Source organism: Corticium candelabrum, chromosome 18 (genome assembly GCF_963422355.1).
Source record: "Corticium candelabrum chromosome 18, ooCorCand1.1, whole genome shotgun sequence".
NCBI classification, from domain to species: Eukaryota; Metazoa; Porifera; class Homoscleromorpha; order Homosclerophorida; family Plakinidae; genus Corticium; species Corticium candelabrum.
Window position 1 is genome coordinate 1,334,876 of NC_085102.1, and position 21,675 is coordinate 1,356,550.

The 21,675-nt window shown below is 43.5% G+C and overlaps 3 protein-coding genes across 3 annotated transcripts; all 3 read left to right on the plus strand.

Annotated features, from left to right (window-relative positions):
• Positions 1-2,032: 2,032 nt before the first annotated feature.
• Positions 2,033-11,160, plus strand: LOC134194135 (uncharacterized protein K02A2.6-like). Its single transcript, XM_062663044.1, has 2 exons — positions 2,033-2,150; positions 6,541-11,160. Exon 2 carries the CDS (start codon positions 6,749-6,751, stop codon positions 10,955-10,957), a length of 4,209 nt encoding a protein of 1,402 aa, XP_062519028.1. The 5' UTR covers positions 2,033-2,150; positions 6,541-6,748; the 3' UTR covers positions 10,958-11,160.
• On the plus strand, positions 10,987-20,628 carry LOC134194337 (oxidoreductase HTATIP2-like). The gene is made up of 7 exons (XM_062663264.1): positions 10,987-11,005; positions 11,049-11,058; positions 13,281-13,411; positions 19,663-19,784; positions 19,854-19,997; positions 20,053-20,152; positions 20,207-20,628. Exons 1-7 carry the CDS (start codon positions 10,987-10,989, stop codon positions 20,497-20,499), a joined length of 819 nt encoding a protein of 272 aa, XP_062519248.1. The 3' UTR covers positions 20,500-20,628.
• On the plus strand, positions 16,877-18,600 carry LOC134194305 (uncharacterized). Its single transcript, XM_062663233.1, has one exon. It carries the CDS (start codon positions 16,877-16,879, stop codon positions 18,578-18,580), a length of 1,704 nt encoding a protein of 567 aa, XP_062519217.1. The 3' UTR covers positions 18,581-18,600.
• Positions 20,629-21,675: the final 1,047 nt, after the last annotated feature.

Below are 21,675 nucleotides of genomic sequence, written 5' to 3' on the forward strand. Positions count from 1 at the left end.
TGTCTGTCCACTGCTTGCCTGTGTCTGTCAATTGTTTGTCCACCTGTCTGTCTGTCTGTCAATTGTTTGTCTGTGTCTGTCAATTGTTTGTCCATCTGTCTATCCATTGTTTGTTTGCTTGTCTGTCAAATATCTGTCCATTGTTTGTCTGTCTGTCTGTCTGTCCATTGTTTGTCTGTCTGTCTGTCCATTGTTTGTATGTCTGTCTGTCAATTGTTTGTCCATCTGTTTCTGTCCATCTGTCTGTCCATTGTTTGTCTGTCTGTCTGTCCCGTCCATTTCTGTCCATCTGTCTGTCTGTCCGTCTGTGTGTCTGTCCATCTGTCTGTCTGTGTGTCTGTCTATCTCTCTGTCTGTGAGTCTGTCCATCTGTCTGTATGAGTCTGTCCATCTGTACATCTGTGTGTCTGTCCATCTGTCTGTGACAGAGTCAGTCTATCCGTTTGTCTGCTTATCCATCACTCTATCAGCAAACACGTGCTACACGATCCAGTCACTACAATCTGTACCCAATGCTGCTGCTTTGTCCTCCACAACAGCCGACTTCTCATCCTTCACGTTCTCCACTCCTCGTTGCTGTTGATCCCCATCAGCTCATTGCAGGTGTAGCTCTTGTAAAAAGATTGCCAACCCATTAGCTTCTATAGCAGTCTTCACCAAAAGTTAGATGAAGAGTACTTGCAGTCCCTCTCTGTTGATATTCAATGGCATAATGAAGACATACGGCATTCTTTCAAAGAATCAGCCATGCTGGATGATGATCTGTTCCAACAGAAAAGGCAGAAAACAACCATGAAGGAGACTGAAATACCCAGTAGTGGTGAAGACAAGAATCAGACAATTGAGACAGTCAAAACAAGTCTCAATGAAGTCATGGTTGACCTAGAAACTGGACTTGCACCCAACATGACAAATAATGATGGGTATCTGATAGCTGTTAAAAAGGTTTGTGAAAACTACTGGAAATGTTGAGGAAAATGAACACATCCACCGACCAAGCAGCAGCGTTTGGTTTCAGCATTACACACTTTTGGCAGTCATACAGGGATAACAAAGCACAGGCAAAGAATTCCGGTGCAGCCTACAGCCCTCAGGAGACGAAAACACATGAAAAATTCAAGCTCTGTTCCTGCAAAAGCTGGCCGCCCCAGTGTGTTTAATAGTAGGAGATCAACTCAAACAACTCCTTCTGTCAGTAGGTATGTGATGCCGAAGCAAATACAAAGATAAAGAGACAGCACAGTCTGTCCGCCAGTATTCAGCAGAACAGCAAAAATGCTTGACAGAGTTTATTATAAACTTTATACTTAGAAGCATGTTTACTTTAGATATACAATGTGAGGTATAGATTACGTGTAAGCCCATGCAATATTCCTGAAGAACTAAAAAGTTAATCTATGTCTACGTGACTATACGTACCGTAGTCTAGCTACTAGTAGTCTGCATATTTTAATAGATAGCTAGCTGTATTACGTGTACACCAGTTTGAAGGTCTCTGGTTGAACAGCTGAAAGTTGGAACAGCTCCTTTTGCGATGCAAGTGCACTGACGCAGATTTCTGCTGAATTATGAACTAAGCAAAATAAGTTATCACAACGTAAGGTAGACGAAACGTCTAGCCTACCTGCTACATAGCTACTTTGTGCGTATGTGCTTTGATGGCCCCCGAGTTCGAAAATTACGACGCAGCTACCGCTTCAGCAACGTGAATGGTGTGGCGTCGCAAGGAGCGCAGTAGTCAACGAACGCAAACAACAATACAATCATGTTACGTTCCTTCTGCCAACGTCACGTGCAGATTACAGGGTATACGGGACGTTTATCCGGGTACTGAAGAAAGTGGGCCCCAAAAAAAATTCGCGTGTACCCGACATGAGGTCTGGAGCATCGAGTCGACGGTCTGGAATCGCGAGCAAAGCGCGAGGGTACACAAAATCACGGGGTGCACAAATCCCCGTGACACCGCTACCCTACCGGATTTTCTAAAGTCACGTGACATTTTCTAACGTCCGCTAACCGGATCTAGCTTGTAACGTGGCTTGTACTGTAGTCTCTACGAAATGGCGAGCGCAAGAGGTGTACGAGCTGTCGTTGTCGGAGGAACTGGAGAATGTGGAAGGCATATTCTAGGAGAAATCGTCTGCTCTCCTGTGGGTACACGTATCGTGTGTAGCAAGTAGTAGCTGTACTTGTAGACGTATGTAATTTAATGCGCATGCAACGTACTAGGGACCGCCAACCGCGTACGTGCCAAAATCGATTTCTCATCTAGGCAGACATCCAACTAAAGTCAGTTCACTAATTTGTCCCGAGACTCACGTGATTACGCCTGGCAGTGTCCGGTTTCCGTATGACACTTTCAGCCTCCCATCACGTGAGTCTGGGGACGAGGCTAGAGAGGACATGGTTACTGCGGTTATTTGCTAAAGGAATTGAAGAGCAGAGATGGCCGTTGCTAGTGAAATAAGCGATTCCAGTTTAAAACGTCTAGCTATGAACTTACAGGGGCGGATTCAGGATTTTCGGATGGGGGTTCCGTGACGTCACAAAGGTTAGGATCAGCCACGTCTCCATTTAATCATCTATAGCATAGAACGGAAGTATGCGTTAATTAATGAATCTACAGTACCGGACAATTTCAATTGATTTTGCAAGTCTACATGTCTTTCGCTAGACAGGCAAATGTTACTGCTCTTTCTTTGCTTTCGAGAAAAGCTTCTCTAGATTGACATATATGGTTTCATGAAATTGTGATGTTGTGACCATCCAATGTATTTTCATGAGATGAAAAATAACTGCTTTGAAACATTATCATTGCAAGGAAGTAACGAAGCGGTGGTGTTCGAGCTGGGCCAAAAAGCCACAGTTTGATTTCAACTAGCCTTTTCAACCTTTACGTCTCGGAAGATGTGGGATGCGGCTCACACAGAGCCGTATCCGCCACACCTTTTTTCCTGGCTGCAGGCCTGAAATGCCTTGATTTTACAGAAAGAAGCCTTCACAACGTTTTTTGAATGTCTTGGCAACTTGAAGTCAGAAAGGACTAGCTTCTTTCAAGCGACCACTTTTTAGTGAAGCCAAACAAAAATGTCAACTGACGATGTGAAGCCGTTCAGTACGCTCTTTCATGTGCTGAATTGGCGCATTGTGTCCGATGTTCGCGCCTAGTAGGCTACAAAAGAGTATGAGTACAGTACGACTCACTTGTACGGACGCGGTCATCGCCGCGTGATGACGTTACATAAAATTTTAGGGGGTTCCACGTAACCCCCCGGAACCCCCTCTAGATCCGCCAGTGAACTTAGGTTCATAGGATTAACCAATGCTTCAACTGCATAAGCTTGCTAGCTACAGCTGTCTTACTTATCAATCCATAGTTCAAAGTAGGTCCCCATCAGCCTTTACGTACTGGGCGTTATAGCGGTGACTTTGAAGCTATCTGACACCTGGTGTAAATACTAGAGGAGGGCAGGGCCATGTATGTCATGCAGGAAGTTACTAATTGAGTCATAATAAAGAACCAATTACAGTATTCATTAACTGATCCAGAATCTTCTTGTAAGCTTTCAAATGATGTTGGAATCAACCCGCTAGGACGTCCGCTTCAGGAGATACGGGTTTCCCCCACGTCCTCTCCAATTGTCGAACAGCCCGTTTTACTTGTCGTCAAAATTTTTAGTCTAGGACGTCATGTTGATATCAATGATGGTGTCTAGTGGTATGCCGCCATTTTGTACGGCCTTCTAGAATTCAAGCATACAGCGCAGTATTCCCACAATGGCATGTAAGCGACACACACACACACACACACACACACACACACACACACACACACACACACACACACACACACACACATTACCACTGAGCCAATGGATACGACGTGCTAGATTTTACAGAGCTAGACATCTTCACGGATGCAAGGAAGACATTTAGTGATAGCTAATTGGATTAGGGATTAAACGCATACCACCTCTCTTTGTCAAAACAAGGCAGAGTTTCAACCAGACTTCCACCTATCACATTGCAGAAGTTGTCCGTTTCTTGCTACTAGAATTGTATTATCTACCTATTTCGACCTACAGGATTTACCATTGTCTCCACTGCTTCCTTGTCACAAACTCATGCCTTTACTTTTGTCGGGATCCTGAGATGTATGGAAGCCGGTAGCGGCGGGTTGATGTCAGGTTGTAGGCCGCACTGATATCAATAGACACAAATATTGTAGCGTGCGTTACCAAACGTAACGCGTTTTAGATGAATTTCCTTTTTTTTGTAAAATCAGTGCAACGATCTTTAGTTAATATTGATGTACTACAAAATAGCGTGTGCTATTCTAGATACAATAGAAACGTTACCGCCTTGTATTCTCGCTGTATTCTAGCTAAATAAACAAACTGTAGAACGTGTGTGCACGCTCTTGATCAGCATCTCAAGGGAACCCAGTTTGGGATCCTCGTTTGCTGCACGTCGTGGAGACGGTAGTAATTGACTTTCCAGGGAATTGAATACGAGTAGTGGGTTTCAGAAGCCATACTTTTACGATGCAATGATTGCTGGTGCACTGCAATCTTTTTGGTATGTCTAAATAATTGATTAAATTGTTTAATAATAATTACAAACTTAGACAAATACATACATGAGCACATCTAGTTGTAGATGGGTTCAGTAATGAGGTAGTCATTATTTTGTAGAGTTATACATTGCAGAAATTTCCAAAAGATAATTTCAAACTTAATGCACGACTGAAAATGGTCCTTGGATTGAATTATTGTGTGAATTCGTGTTATTTTGGTATCTGCTGTGTATGAAATCTCTACAATAACTAATAGATCATGTCATAGAACACGTGTGTGAGTGGTCATGTATGTGTGTGTGTGTGTGTGTGTGTGTGTGTGTGTGTGTGTGTGTGTGTGTGTGTGTGTGTGTGTGTGTGTGTGTGTGTGTGTGTGTGTATATATGTATATATATATATATATATATATACATATAGTATGCAGGCCCATAGCAAGCAAATCGAAAGTGGTCCGTGTACTAACAAGCATGTGTAAAGGTAGCCTCGTATTTCAACTGCCCCGTGGAGCTGCAAAATTGGTCTGAAAGAGACTACCTCGATCTAGTCGACAATTACAAAATGCGGACTTTGCATGTATGTGATCAATAACGTAAGCTGTCTGTTTACTAACTAGACTACTTATCTGAAATGGAAGTAGATGAAATAGGACTCCAGTAGTATGTGTCTAGACACAGTAGACAGATATTGTGTAATATGAATAGACGTTAGGCATGTGACAGTACAGAAGCAAATTTTTGGGCTTTTCTCTCTTTGAGCAAACTGCAACACTTCTTTTGTGTCGGCTCCAGGTTTCAAACTCTGTTTCCTACATGTCGTTTTTAGGTACAAATCCGCAAATCGACCTTCAAGTGACTTGTATGTAATGAATTAGTTCCACAACCTGATTAACCGTAAATGGTTTGAGTTGTTTTTTGAAGTCTACCGGGTAGGTTTCGTGATTGATGTATTAACCACTCACTCACTCACTCACACACACTCACTCACACACACTCACACACACACTCACTCACCCACACACTCACACACCCACTCACCCACCCACTCACCCACCCCACCCACCCACCCACCCACCCACACACACACACACACACACACACACACACACACACACACAAATTATGTTTGTGCATGTGATTACTATCAATATACTGTATGGTAGAATTGTTGGTGCCACAAACAGGCAGCGGCAGGCAGACAGACAGACAGACATGCAGACCAAACCGTAATTAAATAAGAAGTACATTGCTGTAGCTAGAGAGTAATGATGAATGTGGGCTGCAAACCAATTAATTGCAGAGTCTGTATTTCTGAGACAGACAGACAGACAGACAGACAGACAGACAGACAGACAGACAGACAGACAGACAGACAGACAGACAGACAGACAGACAGACAGACAGCAGGTTCACTTACCTGTTATATGTATATCTGTGTATATAATTAAATAAATTTGTAATTCATTTGTTTACTACTTGGGTCTGTAAATGTATGCCCTCTCAACGTTTATCACACTCATTAGCGGATAACCCCACCCCTCGTGCTTGTAAAAGCCATCCATCACGCTAATCATAGGATAACCTAGCAGTATAATACAGATCTAAGTTATATAAGAAGACAGGTTGTGGAACTAATTCATCACGTACAGGTCACTTGAATGTCGATTTGCTGTTTTGTACCTAAAAATGACGTGTAGGAAACAGAGTTCGAAACCTGGGGCCGACACGAACTAGGCTGTATGGTGACGTACATGTGGTCTGCATGTTTCAGCACAAGTATGTCGCTGTACAGCCTAGCGTCTAGCTTCTCACTGGACTAGTAGCGTACTTCCTCTAGTCTCTCTGTCTGTCAGTCTGTCTGTCTGAGAGCTACTAATCTCTTCCAGGGTTCAGTAACATCAACCAATGCCCTGTCATTGTGGCCTACAATCAGTGTTATAAACAAATTATTCTATTTGCGTTTTTTAGGAATGCATGTGTGCTGCAGCTCACACCAGGTGTAGAGTATATATGGACTATATATAGTAGCAGGTAGATACGGGTACTGTGTAACTTGAGTGTGCGTGGTGTGAGTTTGACAATAGAGCCACGTGGAACCGCAGCCTCTCGTGTGTGTATTAGGTAATACCTAACAGAGTCGTAGAACACGACACATGGTGTCAGGAGTGCTAGCGCTATGAGTACTGAAGACAGTCCACGAAGCAGCGCTGAGCTAGGAGCCAGGGAAGCGCCCGACCGGCAAGGTGACGACACGGAAGACGTTGCAGCTGGAGCTGCATGCGCAGCGGCTCAACTGCTAGTTCAAGCGACCTTTCCCAGTCCTGGACCACTTCAGGTAAAAGGTAATTTGGCAGAGAATTGGCGTGAATGGAGCCAACTCTGGAGATCGTACGAGACCGTGACGCGGATGACGTCGCAGCCAGATGAATACAGGCTTGCGTCGTTTATCACATGCATTGGTAGAGCAGGGTTGCGCATATACAATAGCTTACCATTCGCAGAGGAGGCGGAGAAGACGGATATGGCAAGAGTGATTGAGCTAATGGAAGCGCATTGCGTGGGTGAAGCAAATGTTACGTACGAACGCTTTGTCCTTGATCAGAGGCGGCAGAATCATGGTGAGCCATTTGACAAATTTCTAACGTCGGTGAGAGAGCAAGCTCAACGTTGTCGGTTTGGTGACCAAGAAAGCGACATGATCCGTGATAGAATCGTGTGTGGTGTGCATGATCAGGGGTTGCGTAAACAACTCCTGCAAAGAAAGAATCTCTCATTAGCAGACTGTGTTGATCTATGCAGGGCGTATGAGGCTACCGAGAAGAGGGCCAAGACGATGAGCGGAGCAGATACTGAAGTACACAGGGTGCAGAAGCAGTACGTACCCAAGTCCTCCAAAGTGAAGTCAAAGAGATATCAGTCTAAAGACACAGTGAAGGTGAGCGCTAAGACTGAATGTCAGTATTGTGGTTTGCAGCATGCAAAGGGACGCGTGAACTGCCCAGCGAACGGAAAGCAGTGTAGCAAGTGTGGCAAACTAAATCACTATGCGCGGAAGTGCCGTAGTCAGCCAAGCGTGAAGTCGCGTGTACACTGTGCGCAGGAATCTGTAAGTAGTGATGAGGCAGAAGAGCTCATGACGCTGACTCTCACAGGGCAGCATGATGTCAATGCAGTTAGGACAGCGAAGTACAGACCACAGATCATGGCAACAATGCTGTTGGAAGGCAAGTCGATGGTACAGTTTCAAGTTGACACCGGTGCCTCGTGTAATGTGATACGGAGAGCTGATGTGCCAAAACATGTCAAACTGGAGTCTACCCCTCAGGTTCTAACCCTCTATGATCGTTCGAAGGTGACTCCCGTAGGACGCTGTACGCTCCGATTGAAGAATCCTAGAAATAATCGAAACTACCGTGCGCATTTCGTAGTAGTTGATCGAGCAGCAGTCTCTATTTTGGGTTCACGTGCGGCGCAACAAATGCAATTAGTGACAGTGCAGTATGATCGAATACAGCTGTTGGATGCTCCGTCTACACACCCCGCTGTAGAAACAGACAAGGATCTCATGACGGTAGAGAATGTTAGTGAGCGATATCCGCAAGTGTTTGACGGCAAAGTTGGATCGTTAGGACAGCCGTTACAACTTGACATAGATGAGACAGTGACACCGGTTCAGATTCCCGTACGACGTGTTCCTGTAGCGATGAGACAACCGTTGAAAGCTGAATTAGACAAACTAGAGCGGACTGGAGTAATAGAAAAGATAAGTAGACCGACCAAATGGATGTCTAGTATGGTGGCCGTGAAGAAAGCGAACGGTACCATCAGGATCTGCCTAGACCCCAAACCTCTGAATCGAGCGCTGAAGAGATCGCGGTATCAGATACCAGTCCTGGATGATATCCTACCGCAGTTAGCAAATGCTAAAGTTTTTACGGTGGCTGACGTAAAAAGTGGTTTTTGGCATATTGAACTGGATCAGAAGTCAAGGGAGCTGACGACGTTTGGTACCCCGTTTGGTAGATATTGTTACAAACGTATGCCGTTTGGCATCTCCGTAGCGCCAGAAGTTTTCCAACGGAGACTGCACGAAATGGTTGCTGACATTGATGGTGTGTGGGCCATTGCAGATGATATTCTGATCGCAGGCATTGGAGATACTGAAGAGAGCGCAGTAGCAGATCATGAGAAGAAGCTGAAACAGCTCTTGAGACGTTGTCAGGAGCGAGGAGTGCGTTTAAACCGAGACAAACTTCGCATAAGAAAGACGAATGTTCCATACATGGGTCACATCTTGACCACGGAAGGTGTGAGACCAGATCCAGCAAAGGTGAAAGCTATTCTAGCAATGGACAGACCGAATGACGTGGCAGCAGTTCGTCGTTTGGTAGGAGTAGTAACTTATCTTGCCAAATACCTTCGGAATCTAACTGACATTAGTGAACCTCTACATCAATTGACCAGAAGAGACGTGGAGTGGAAATGGACGAATCAGCAAGAGAGAGCTTTTGAGCAGATAAAAGCAGCAGTTAGTTCCGCTCCAGTTCTTCGATATTTTTCAGCTGAAGATAGTGTTACGCTACAATGTGATGCGTCCAGTGTTGGACTCGGTGTTGCGTTGATGCAAAACGGGCAACCTGTAGCGTATGCTAGCAGACGACTCACAGATGCGGAGGAGCGCTATGCGCAAATAGAAAAGGAATTGTTAGCAATAGTTTACGGACTCGAACGGTTTGATCAGTATACCTATGGTCGTGCAGTAGATGTGGAATCCGACCACAAACCGCTAGAGGTGATTGCAAAGAAGCCGTTGCAGGCAGCGCCAAAACGTCTTCAACGTATGTTGTTACGTATACAGCGGTACGACATCACCATTCGATATAAGAAAGGAACAGATATGCATTTAGCAGACACTCTATCCCGAGCACCAGTAGAGAGTGACAGAAGATCTAGAGAAGAGACTAATCGGGAAGATATTTTGGCAATAGACGCAGATGAGGAACAAGACAATGCTTTGCTATCTTTGAAACCTGAAACAGTACAAAAGATTAGACAGGCAACAATCGCGGATGATGGTATTAAGCAGCTGAAGGAAATGATTTTTTCAGGATGGCCAGATCACAAGAAGCAGATACCGAGAGCACTGACCCCTTATTTTGGTGTTCGTGATCAGCTGGTAGTACAGAATGGACTAGTCTTTTGTGGAGACAGACTTCTAGTCCCGGATCAACTGCGATCCCATATGCTAGACAGAGTACATTCGACGCACTTGGGCATCAATGGCTGCATTCGTCGTGCAAAACAAAGTATTTGGTGGCCAGGCATGACAGGACAGATAAGAGACAAGATAGAGTCATGTGAAGAATGCAACAAGTATCCAGTGAAGCAGTCTAAGGAGACACTAGTATCGCACCATGTCCCAGAACGACCTTGGGTGAAAGTTGGAGTTGATTTGTTTGAGTATAGGTCCAAGCACTACTTGGTAATTTCAGATTACCAAAGCAATTTTCTTGAGATGGAGCGACTACATGAAACAACGTCGAAGTCTGTGATCAAATCATTGAAACAACAATTTGCTAGACACGGAATTCCTGAGCACTTGTTTAGCGATAATGGGCCGCAATTTCAGTCACAAGAATTTGCTCATTTTGCAGACGTATGGAATTTTCAACATAATACTGCAAGTCCAGGATATCCGAAGAGTAACGGAAAAGCTGAAAATGCAGTTAAAGTAGCCAAGAGAATTCTCAAGAAGTCGCGAGAAGCAGGTACAGATGTTTACCTAGCATTACTTGATTATCGGAACACCCCGAGTGAAGGACTTGCCACAAGTCCAGCACAACGACTGTTCAATAGGAGAACACGCACCCTTCTTCCGACGAAAGCTAGTCTTCTTGAACCAAAGATGAATCCAGATGAGAGTGACCATCAGCGGGTCAACAAAGACAAACAAAAGGCGAATTACGACAGAAACGCTCGAAATTTGCCACAATTGCGTCCAGGTGATACGGTACGAGTACAGCCACTAACACAGAAACGAGACGTAGTGTGGCCGAAGGCAGTAGTGACTAATGTGCTACCCAATAGATCTTATAGAATAGTGACGGAACATGGTAAAGAATTGAGACGCAATAGGGTTCATCTGAGGAAGGTCAAGGAAGAACCAGTGAGGATTCCTACCCAGCAGGTAAAGGACACAGCAGGAGGAAGGAATGACAACCATGCACCTCAGCAAGTTGTACAGTCAAAGACTACGAAAACACCGAAGAGACAGATAGAGAACCGGCCAGTATCTACCACTACCTCCCAAGACAACTCAACGAGAACTACCAGAAGTGGACGAGTGGTGAAGAGTCCAAAGTATCTTCAAGACTATGTTACGTAGCTAAAAAAAAAAACTGACAGTACTGTATAATGACTGAACGTCTAGATGGTTGTGTTGCAGTTTTTTTTTTGTTTTTTTTTTGTGTTTAAAGAAAAAGGGATGTAGAGTATATATGGACTATATATAGTAGCAGGTAGATACGGGTACTGTGTAACTTGAGTGTGCGTGGTGTGAGTTTGACAATAGAGCCACGTGGAACCGCAGCCTCTCGTGTGTGTATTAGGTAATACCTAACAGAGTCGTAGAACACGACACACCAGGAAAGTACAGTAGAGTACAAACTTTTACAGTCTTGTCTTATTATATAATGTTGGCTGGTGGACAACGATTCACACACTACAGGCGGGATCTGTGTTTTTTTTGCTGGACATTGAAAGTTTGCAATCCATCAAAGATTGCTTCTCTTGAGAAGGCCAAGTCACCATTCAGTCTTGGATTCTCTTATATCAAATATGCAGAATATCTCTGACATGTTCTTTACTTAGATGACGTAAAAGAAACAACATCAAACGGGCTAGAAGACAACAAACTATTTGACTAAGATTCATTTTACTAACTTTTTGTCTTTTTTTGCTGTTGACGTGAAAGTCGACGGAACACCGTGTTGATCAACAACACTTTCAAACTGATGCCCCTTTAGAATATCCGTTTGCATTTACTGCTCCAAGAGCGCATACAAACATAGCAATTCGTATATCTTGAAAACCAGTCTGTGACATTCCTAACGGCCATAACGATGTAATGCCTGCGGCCATTGATTGTAGGCAACAATGTCAGGGCATTGGTTGGGAGTCACTGAACTGTGGAAAAGATCAGTAGCTCTCAGACAGACAGACGGATAGACAGATTGTTTTGTTGATTTTAGACTTTAAAAATACAACGAAAGCAAATTTTCACATGTAACAATAGACAAGACAGATGGACAGGCAGACAGGCAGACAGACAGACAGACAGACAGACAGACAGACAGACAGACAGACACAGACACGGAGACACACACATACACAGACACGGAGACACAGACACAGACACAGACACAGACACACACACACACACACACACACACACACACACACACACACACACACACACACACACACACTACACACACACACACACACACACACACACACACACACACACACACACAGCCACGCACACAAGCAGACAGACAGACAGACAGACAGACAGACACACACACACACACACACACACACACACACACACACACACACACACACACACACACACACACACACACACACACACACACAAACAAACAACAGACAGACAGACAGACAGACAGACACGTGCATACACACAAAATGGACAAATGTCAAGCCCTCCACGTCATTCGACGTCGACCTTAAGGTCAGTTGCAGAGATATCGTCCCTTGCCTCTAGAGACGGGGCCTCCATGCGCTACTTGCAATTGGTGACTTAGGGCCAGTGCTACAATCCACCTGGAGCTTGGCCGGAGTCATCCAGGTGCACTGACTACAGCGCAGCTCTGGCCCTGGACACCAAGGCCCACAAGTATCCGTCTGCTGCACGATGTTACTTGCGTGATGTTACTGCCAAGCCAGCAGTCATGTCGACTCCTGTCAATGATCAGGTACTCATTTATACTCCTGAGTCGAAAGAAGCAATTGTGTGTAATTTTATTGCCTAGGGAAATTATGCCTAGCTCAAATGCAATCTCTTACCAATTGAAATCTAGCACCACACACACACACACACACACACACACACACACACACACACACACACACACACACACACACACACACACACACACACACACACAGTATACTGTCATTCATGTCACCAACCATATAACGGCCAATGCCATGGTATGTGGTTTGAAATAGAATCATCCCAGGTATACACAACAACTATCAACAAATAAATGAGTGATACCGTCAACTTAAACAAGAATAGTTAACTTAACGTAACTTAATTAACTTAATTTAATAAATATTGTGTATACACACATATTCTATGCTCATTTAAATTATATTTGTGTTTATCTGTTAATAAATCTTTTGTAGCAGTAGTTTTGAAATAGAAGCAAATTGCCTCAGTACTTTCCACTTTCGCATGCATGTATCCTATTATTAATTCCATATTACTCAATTGCACAGAGGAAATAAATTTGCAATACATAGTACACAATTTGATGTATGCAGTGAATGCAAATAGCACTTGTTGAATGTATGTCAAACACGCGATTGTAACATGTATGGCCGTTGACCGTACCGTATGAATAATCAACCGCCTACGCTTGGAGAAGATTCGATAGACAAATACATGTTGTATTTAGTTGTGATGCGTGTTGCATATTTTCTCAGGTTTACACTGAAGTACTATCGTTGGGCAGAAGAACAACTACTATTCCTGATGTTTACAAAGCTACGGAGTCTGACCTCAAAAAGCTGAAACAAGAAATTGTTGGTATGAAGGACTCAGTAAAAGTGTACAGTCTGAAGTTGTTGCATTAATTATGATACTTAATATTAAAGGAGAGCTCCCACGATTTTGTATGTAAGGTTCAGATGAAAGGTATCAGTGTGAGCGATCCATCTATCAATTATTTACAGCACTCACCCTTCTCTGATTGCCAGTAAAAGCTTGTAAAGTAGGAGGCGTAACTGAGTAGTGCGCCGCCATTTTAAATTATGACGTCATGAGTTCTGATGCGCACAGTACGCGTATAACGCTAATATACGTGGGAGCTGCCAGATGTAGACTTGGACATGGCTGACATTGAAACTTACCGTTTTGAACCTGAGCGTAGAGTAGTTGATGATTCTTCGAGTACGAAAGATGCCGATAGTATGCAAAATCTAGACGGCAATGACGAAAGGGGATCAACTGAAGATGGAGAGAAAGTGAGCAACATGGACTGGTGTAGCTGTGAAACGTGTGGTATCGTGCCTACCGGTAAAGAATGCCTTTGTTGCCAAGAAATGGACGAACTAGACTGGATGTTGCATAGTTTACGTTGCATCACTCAGCACAAAAATTTTGCTTCTGCGTGCCTAAATGGAGGGGTGCTGCGCACAGCGGTGGTGGCAATGGTTGACGTGAGACAGGATTCTATCACGGAGCCACTAACGTGCAGGTTAGTACTGTGCTAGAGCATACTGATCGAAGTCGTTTGTGTAATGTAAATACTTGACATTCCAGGTTGCCGAGGTTCACATCTTACCGGCAATTTGCATACTGGGTACACAGGAAAATGGGAAGGGGAGTGAGAAGAGTGATACCATCATGTGTTGTGAGTTCTATCAGAGGGCACTTTCCTGAATAAACTGGGGAATATATTGGATTTCAAGAAAGTTGCGATGGGTAACAGTGGCCAGTGTAAAGTTTTTAGCTAGCTAGCATTAGAATCTGCTTTTGTAATTTTCTATAACCGTTTCCTTTGGTGGTCTAGGGCATGTTGCAATATTAGGTGTATAGAGGCTTGTGGTGGATAAGCTTTCTTAGTCTTCAGTGACTTGTGGGTGGTGCTCCTTCTTTCAAGAACTGCAGCTAGCATATCATTAAGATATCCATAGTACTTTGGCTCCATTATGGGTTTTGCAATCCATTGCTTTTTGGATTTAGGAAAGACAACTTTGTACCTCTTTTATTAATGAGCTGTTGTAGCTTGGCTTCTGTCGACATTATTGTTGTGATCAAGAGCTGCCAGTTGGTTCGAGCAATCATTCCTTTGTAGCCAAAGTGCAGCCTTTTGGAACAGTACTTTAGTACAAGGGAGAGTACACTTCAAGTATTCCAGTATGACAAAATGGCTTAAGTTTGCCAATATCTTTTAATAATTTTTTGTCAAGGACAACTGACTTCAATGTTTCATGAGGAGGAGAACCTCACTCCTTGCCTTGTCTCTTTTCCTCAGGAAGTTGCTGGTGGGCACATTCTAGAAAGTGGTTTGCACTAGCCCAAGTGTGTACATCAGAATTGTGATAAAGAATAGACATATATTTCTCTTTCAAGATTTCTCTGTTACCATGGCAAGATGAAGCACACCTCCACAAATGATTGCAAATTAATGGTATCCATGGAAGGAGGCTCTGACAAGCTTTTTGCTTGCCCTGTTTGACGAGCTTCTTAGAAACCCTTTTAGAGACATGCCATATGTCGTACTGATGTTCAACTGATTAGGTGTTTCTGCATAAAGCTAGTGATTTGTGGATGTCTGTCTGTATTTAATTGATGTATGGAAAGACCTTCATTCAAAAAATATTGAAGTGACCTTTCAAGTCCTGTCTTTTCCATAGCAACAAAGTTGACAACTTTACCCACCTGAACCAACTGAAAGTCAAGTATCTTGTCTTTGTTTTAGTCTATAATGGTGTATGTTCCATATTTTGCTGAATACCCTGGACTATCGCATCTTCCATCCCCAATAATCAAAAGTGATCCACTTACAGACTTCAAAATTTCTTGTTGATGTCTCTTCCAGGCATCATTTGTAACTGGGGAAACATACTGATCCTGTATTCTGTAATATGTTGATTCTGACAAAAACTGTAGTTATGGAATTGCTGCAAAGTGAGAAATTTTACTGTAATTTTCTCCAGAAAACGAAATTGCTGCAGAGACCATCAGGTTGCCAGCAGACATTCTTGCAATGGCTGGTTGTGATCTCCATTGCCTTTCATGTCCTTTGGAACAGATGATGTTCACTGTTAAAAGTGTACCTGTGCAGAATTGAGTGTGGCTAACGACAGGTGAGCCACAGACTGGACAAAACTGAAACAGTTCTTGAAGGCAGTCATTAAAAACAATAAATTTTGAAACATCAGTAGAATTGGTCCTTCCAGTTGAAAGAGTTGAGTTGTCAGGCTCAGAATCAATGACATCAGACAGACTTTGATTACAATCACTAGAGTGAACACTGAACGATGGATCAAAGTCCCTATCTAGGGTAGTCTCTACTTGTTCTGATGCTTCACTTTTTGACTAGCTGGAAGAACTTCTTGGGTATCATCCGTGATTGCAAGCTGACTTCGACTGACATCAAATTTAACTTCCATTATAGTTGCTGTTACTGCCCTGACTGGTGATGACGTGTGTATGCAGTAAGAATGGTCATCACAGTTTCCCAGGATGTCATCCAGGTCATACTGTGTTCTTACCTCCCGAGTAGACTTAGGAACATCAGCACAAAAAATATTTTTTTTGAGGTGCTGCTTCTTCATTATCTTCCTTGGCCTTTTTGCTAGATGCACCCAAGAGAATCTCTTCAACCGCCTAGCACATGGTCATTTACTGATTTAGTCCATTTACTAAATTTAAAGTATTGGAGTGGGTTATTCTCCACCAAAATAGAATAGTACTTGGTTTGCATGGTACGTAAGCACAATGTGTAACAGTATACAGGAATGTTTGCATATTCAATTAAAATTTAACGTTACTACAGTAGTGTGTAATGTTGTGGCACCGGCTTTTTTACAATAACAGAGTGTTGTGTTCAGATCTAGATTCTTTATGTAGGTATATATATATATATATATATATATATATATATATATATATATAATCGCGATAACGAACGAGACCTTAACCTGCTAACTAGTCACGTCGTCTCTCCGGGGACGTCGGTCGACTTCTTAGAGGGACTATCGGTGTCTAACCGGTGGAAGTCTGAGGCAATAACAGGTCTGTGATGCCCTTAGATGTCCTGGGCTGCACGCGCGCTACACTGACGAAGTCAGCGAGTGTCGACCTGCTCCGAGAGGCGTGGGTAATCTTGTGAAACTTCGTCGTGCTGGGGATAGACCCTTGTAATTATTGGTCTTGAACGAGGAATTCCTAGTAAGCGCGAGTCATCAGCTCGCGTTGATTACGACCCCGAAAGCACATACCGTCCACAAGGGAACGAGTCCCTGTACGCTCCACGCGATCGAGATGCGTTACGGTAGGCATCAAATCTTATCTACAGCTGGTGTCCAACAGGGAGATCCCTTGAGCCCTCTTCTGTTCTCACTTGTGATTCTGGAATTATTGGATTCTATTGGCGCTATTTCGAACCTACACCTTCAAATTTGGTATTTGGATGATGGGACATTTTTCGGCTCGAGAGAGTCTGTATCTTCTTTATTACAAAGTGTTTCGGAAAAGGGTCCCAGTTATGGCTTACATGTCAACTTAAATAAATGTGAACTATACTGGCCGTCTGGAGACCAAGCTTTTCCCTTGTTTCCCAGTCAAGTCAGTCGTTTGTCAGAAGGGGTTGAGTTGCTAGGATCACCAGTCCATGGCTCTGTAGACTTTTTCAGATCATCTATATCCAAACGTGTTGATAAAGTCTTGGAGTCTCAAACGCTTCTGAGTAACCTTGAGGATCCACAAGTTGAATTGCATTTGCTACGGAGCTGTCAGAGTATCTGTAAAATCAATCATTTGTTACGTACTGTGACTCCTGCTTTGTTGACAGACCAATTACGCCGTTTCGATGTCGGCTTACGTCGATCTTTGGAAATCATCTGTCGATCCTCCATTACAGACACAGCATGGTTGCAGGCTACACTACCTGTACGACTTGGGGGTCTCGGTTTGAGAGAAGCAGTCAAGTCTGCACCAGCTGCATACGTGGGGAGTTGTAATTCCACAAAATTGTTAGTCCAAGATTTCCTTAGGAAAGCTTGTAATTCTCTGGCCTCAACAAACGTACACGTTCCGACTTCACTGCTATTGGAAGAATCTGAAAGTTATCTTCAGAGTTGTTCCTTTCTGAAAAACGAACACAGTCATTTGCTTCTAGATTTCAACAACTCGACTCAACGACAAATTCAATCAAAACTCGATGCTGATTTATTCAATTGTTTATTGAACAATGCCAGCTTGAGAGACAGAGCTCGTTTAAATTCCATCAGTACACCCCATGCGGGAGCGTGGTTGAGGGCAATACCAAACCCTAATCTCGGCCTTTCCATGCTTTCTCATGAGTTTGTCATTTCTATACGGCTCTGGTTAGGGATTAAGATGTTTCCCTCTCCTCCAACTTCGATCCTGTGCACTTGTCGTCAACACATCGATCCTTTTGGAGATCACCTCATCAGCTGTGGTACAGGTCCAGAACGCACCAGAAGACACAACGCATTGGCAGAAGTCATTTTCCAGGCGTTATTAGTTGAGAATAAAGACGTGGTAAAGGAAGTGAGATGCAGTGGTAGTGACGAAAGTCGTCCAGGTGATGTTTTTCATCCTGACTTTTTAGAGGGCAAACCAGCTTATTTCGACATAACAGTCAGAAACTCATTGCAGCCATTGTACGTGACAAAAGCAGCAGTAAGGGCTGGGGCAGCAGCTGAAGCAGGTGAAGAACAGAAGGACACACGTCACGAAGCAAACGTTCTGGCAACAGGTGGTCTTTTTTACCCCTTGGTATTGGAAACATTGGGTTTCTGGTCTCCGTTCAGCATTAAAACGTTAAAAGCTATTGCATCTAAAACTTCAGCTGTCAGCGGAATTCGATTCCATCAAGCTTTCCAGAATTTGACGCAACAACTTTCGGTACAGTTGTGGAAATACAATGCAAGGATGTTGTTCAGAAGAATTCAACTTGAAGTACAGGACATTGATAGTTGGGATATACCCACCGTAGCGTAGTGTAGAATTTGGTAGTTAGTTCTGTTATATATATATATATATATATATATATATATATATATATATATATATATATATATGTATATACTTTCTGTCTACATCTTGTGGACATATAGGCGTAATGCTACAATACGGTACATGTTGGTACACTACATGTTTAGTAAGGCGAGGCGTGGCCTTACAGTTCTTTGTGCTCGCTTCCTGCCGGTGGTACGTTGTGGTTTTTGCTCCGTGAAAGAAAATATTATAGGCAACGCGGCTGGCTTGCGACGTCTCACGGTCTTTGTTCCGAGTATCTCAGCTTTTAGGTCACGTTCGAAACATTCTGGAGTATAGTGCTCAGATCAAACACGGCTGTGCTTGGATACGGGTGGCCTTTCAAATGCAACTTGATAAGCCATTGCATCAAGAGATCTGGCTTCTTGAGCGGTAGAATAAAGAAACTCACCCTTCGCTTGATATCGATGTCTTTCTTACAGCAACCGAAGGCTATACAGTTTACCGTTTGCATGTGTACTGAGGTAGCTCCCTCTACACTGCAGGTGAAGCAATGAACTCATGACGTCATCATTTAAAATGGCGACGCCCTACACAGTTACGCCCCCTACTTTACAGGCTTCTACTGGCAATCAGAGAAGGGTGAGCGCTATAAATCATTGATAGATGGATCACTCACACTGATACCTTTTATCTGAACCTTACATACAAAATTGTGGGAGTTCTCCTAATGAACGTGAAAATTGCATAGATCAGACACTAGACAGGTACATATCAATAAATGGTAATAGTTAGTTGAGATGGGGCATTGCAAGATGAATTAGGAATTAGTGCACGTGGGGTGAATTGTGTAAAGCGACAAAGACCGGACGACGTTATGTAGTTAAAACTGAATTCGAACTTTGCTGCAAAAGAAAGATAAATGCCAATCATAAGAAATTTATAGACCTAGTAAAGACCCTTACGTGTACGGCAACGTATGTTTGCTAGACAGAAAATAGTTGTGTTTTCAGAATGTTACAAATACTTTTTATTATTAGTGTTCTTTATGTTTTTTATATTAATACGCAACTTTTTACGTTTAGATTTTGATTTGGAGAAGTTTACGGTAGAGAACTGGAAATCGTACTTTGAGGGCAAGGATGTGCTTTTTGTAGCTCTTGGAAGTATTCTCGCAGAAGCTAGACGACAGCCTGGCAGGACAATAGTAATCGCACACACTTGATATCGTATAGATAATGTTGACGTGGCAAGATTTGCGTAATACTTTGTAAAGGATACTTACCGACTCGTCGACTTTCATTTGGTGTTGCGTTGTGCTGAGATTGCTAAAGCTGCAGGAGTTCGCCACGTGAGCATGTTGTCAGCACATGATGCGAATTCAAGTAGCTGGTTTAACATGTTGAAAGTCAAGGGCGAGGTAGCTTTGTTATTGTTTGTATTATGTGCATAACTGACAAGTGATAGCTCCGTAGGCTGAAGATGCTGTCGAGGCTTTAGGCTTCGAAAGAACATCAATCTGGAGATTACAATCTGTTGACAAAGGCCAAAACTCATTCGTTGAAAAACTTTGCAGTGAGTAATAATGGTGGGTTAAGATTCAGCACGTGACATACCTTGTTGCCACAGAATTCTTCTTCAAGACCGTTCTTGTTGAAGACCTAGGACGGGCTCTAAGGGAAGAGTCGGAGCAGTGGGCTCTAAGAAAAGCTGATTTTCCCCCAGTTTCTCGATATGCAGTGCGGGACATTTTTGAGTTTGTGAGGCAGGCAAAAGAAGCCGAAGCCAAAAAGGGAGACAATGGTGCGATCTCCGAAGGCAACGAAGCTAGTCAGCAACCAGGCTATGATCAATTAGATGAAGGAAGTGATCCACTTGGTGGCGCAACGTCAAGTGGAAAAAACAACAAACAAGAAGACTAACCGTCTTCTTACTGACTGCATGACTATATATGGCGAATGTCCATGCATGCTTGTTGCGTTGTTTGCTGCTGGTTTTAGAATGGATTAGAGCATTGTTGCATTATGGCTAAACATGTATAGTATAGCTAACCTGCATGTTATTGAGCATTTCAATTTCACACATAGGGTGCAGTGTAGTACATTAATTAATATATACTATACTCAGGCGCGTAGGCTGGGGGTTCAGGGGGGAGTTTGGACGAACCGCCCGCTCAGCCGTGAAGGTCCGCTTTGATTCAATGTCGGGGGCGGTGGAGCAGATGGTAGAGCGTTGGTGATGACATCCAGGATCTGTATTCCGTGATGAGGGTTGAAGGTTCGATCCTGGTGGAGGCGACACTGTCGCAGTTTCCTTGAGCAAGAAACTCGGCCACACTTGCTTCTCTCGACTCAGGAGTATAAATGAAGAAGCACTTGAAGTGCAAACCCTCGGCCGGTATGCAACTTGAAGGTAAATTAGTCGTGCTATGACAAAATCGTATGACAGAATGGTATGATGTGGGTAATAAGAAGCATTATTGAAATGGTCACAGGTCGAGCTTGAGGTAAATCACGTGACTGCCTGCTACCGTGTACAACGGGTAGCTACGCAGTCCGTCAGCCAACGTCCCGTAGGATCTCGCTTCTATTTCTTACAACCTTCGCTCGTCGGTTCTTTGTGCAGGTGATTGTTTGTGCAGCTTTTGAGGTCGTAACTATGGCCGGTTTTAGGCGTGACATAGGTACCAGAGCCAAAACAAAATTAGATGTGGGAACGTTACAAATGCAGCTAGATTAGCTAGGCGTTGTTTCTAAATGCATGTTACAAATGTAGTTGTTTCCAAATGATGGAACAAGCCAAATGTTACAAGTCGGAGAGCCTCGACGCTGGGCCGGCTTGCAATCTTTGCCTTACGTGATGAGGTAACGAGCGTGATCATTGTTCTGTTTGTTGGTGGGAAACCTAGGTTACAAATGGAGACCAAACAAGCAGCTCACCACCGATTTTCCAGCTCACAAGAATGTAAAAGTCTCTTTCTTTGTGCAGCTTCTCTAGGCGTCTTGTTGTTGGTGCGCCTTCTCTAACTAGTCGTCGCTTACTGTTGTAATGAGGTGACCCCAGAGCCAAAACAAAACAGCAATGCGGGAAAACATGCA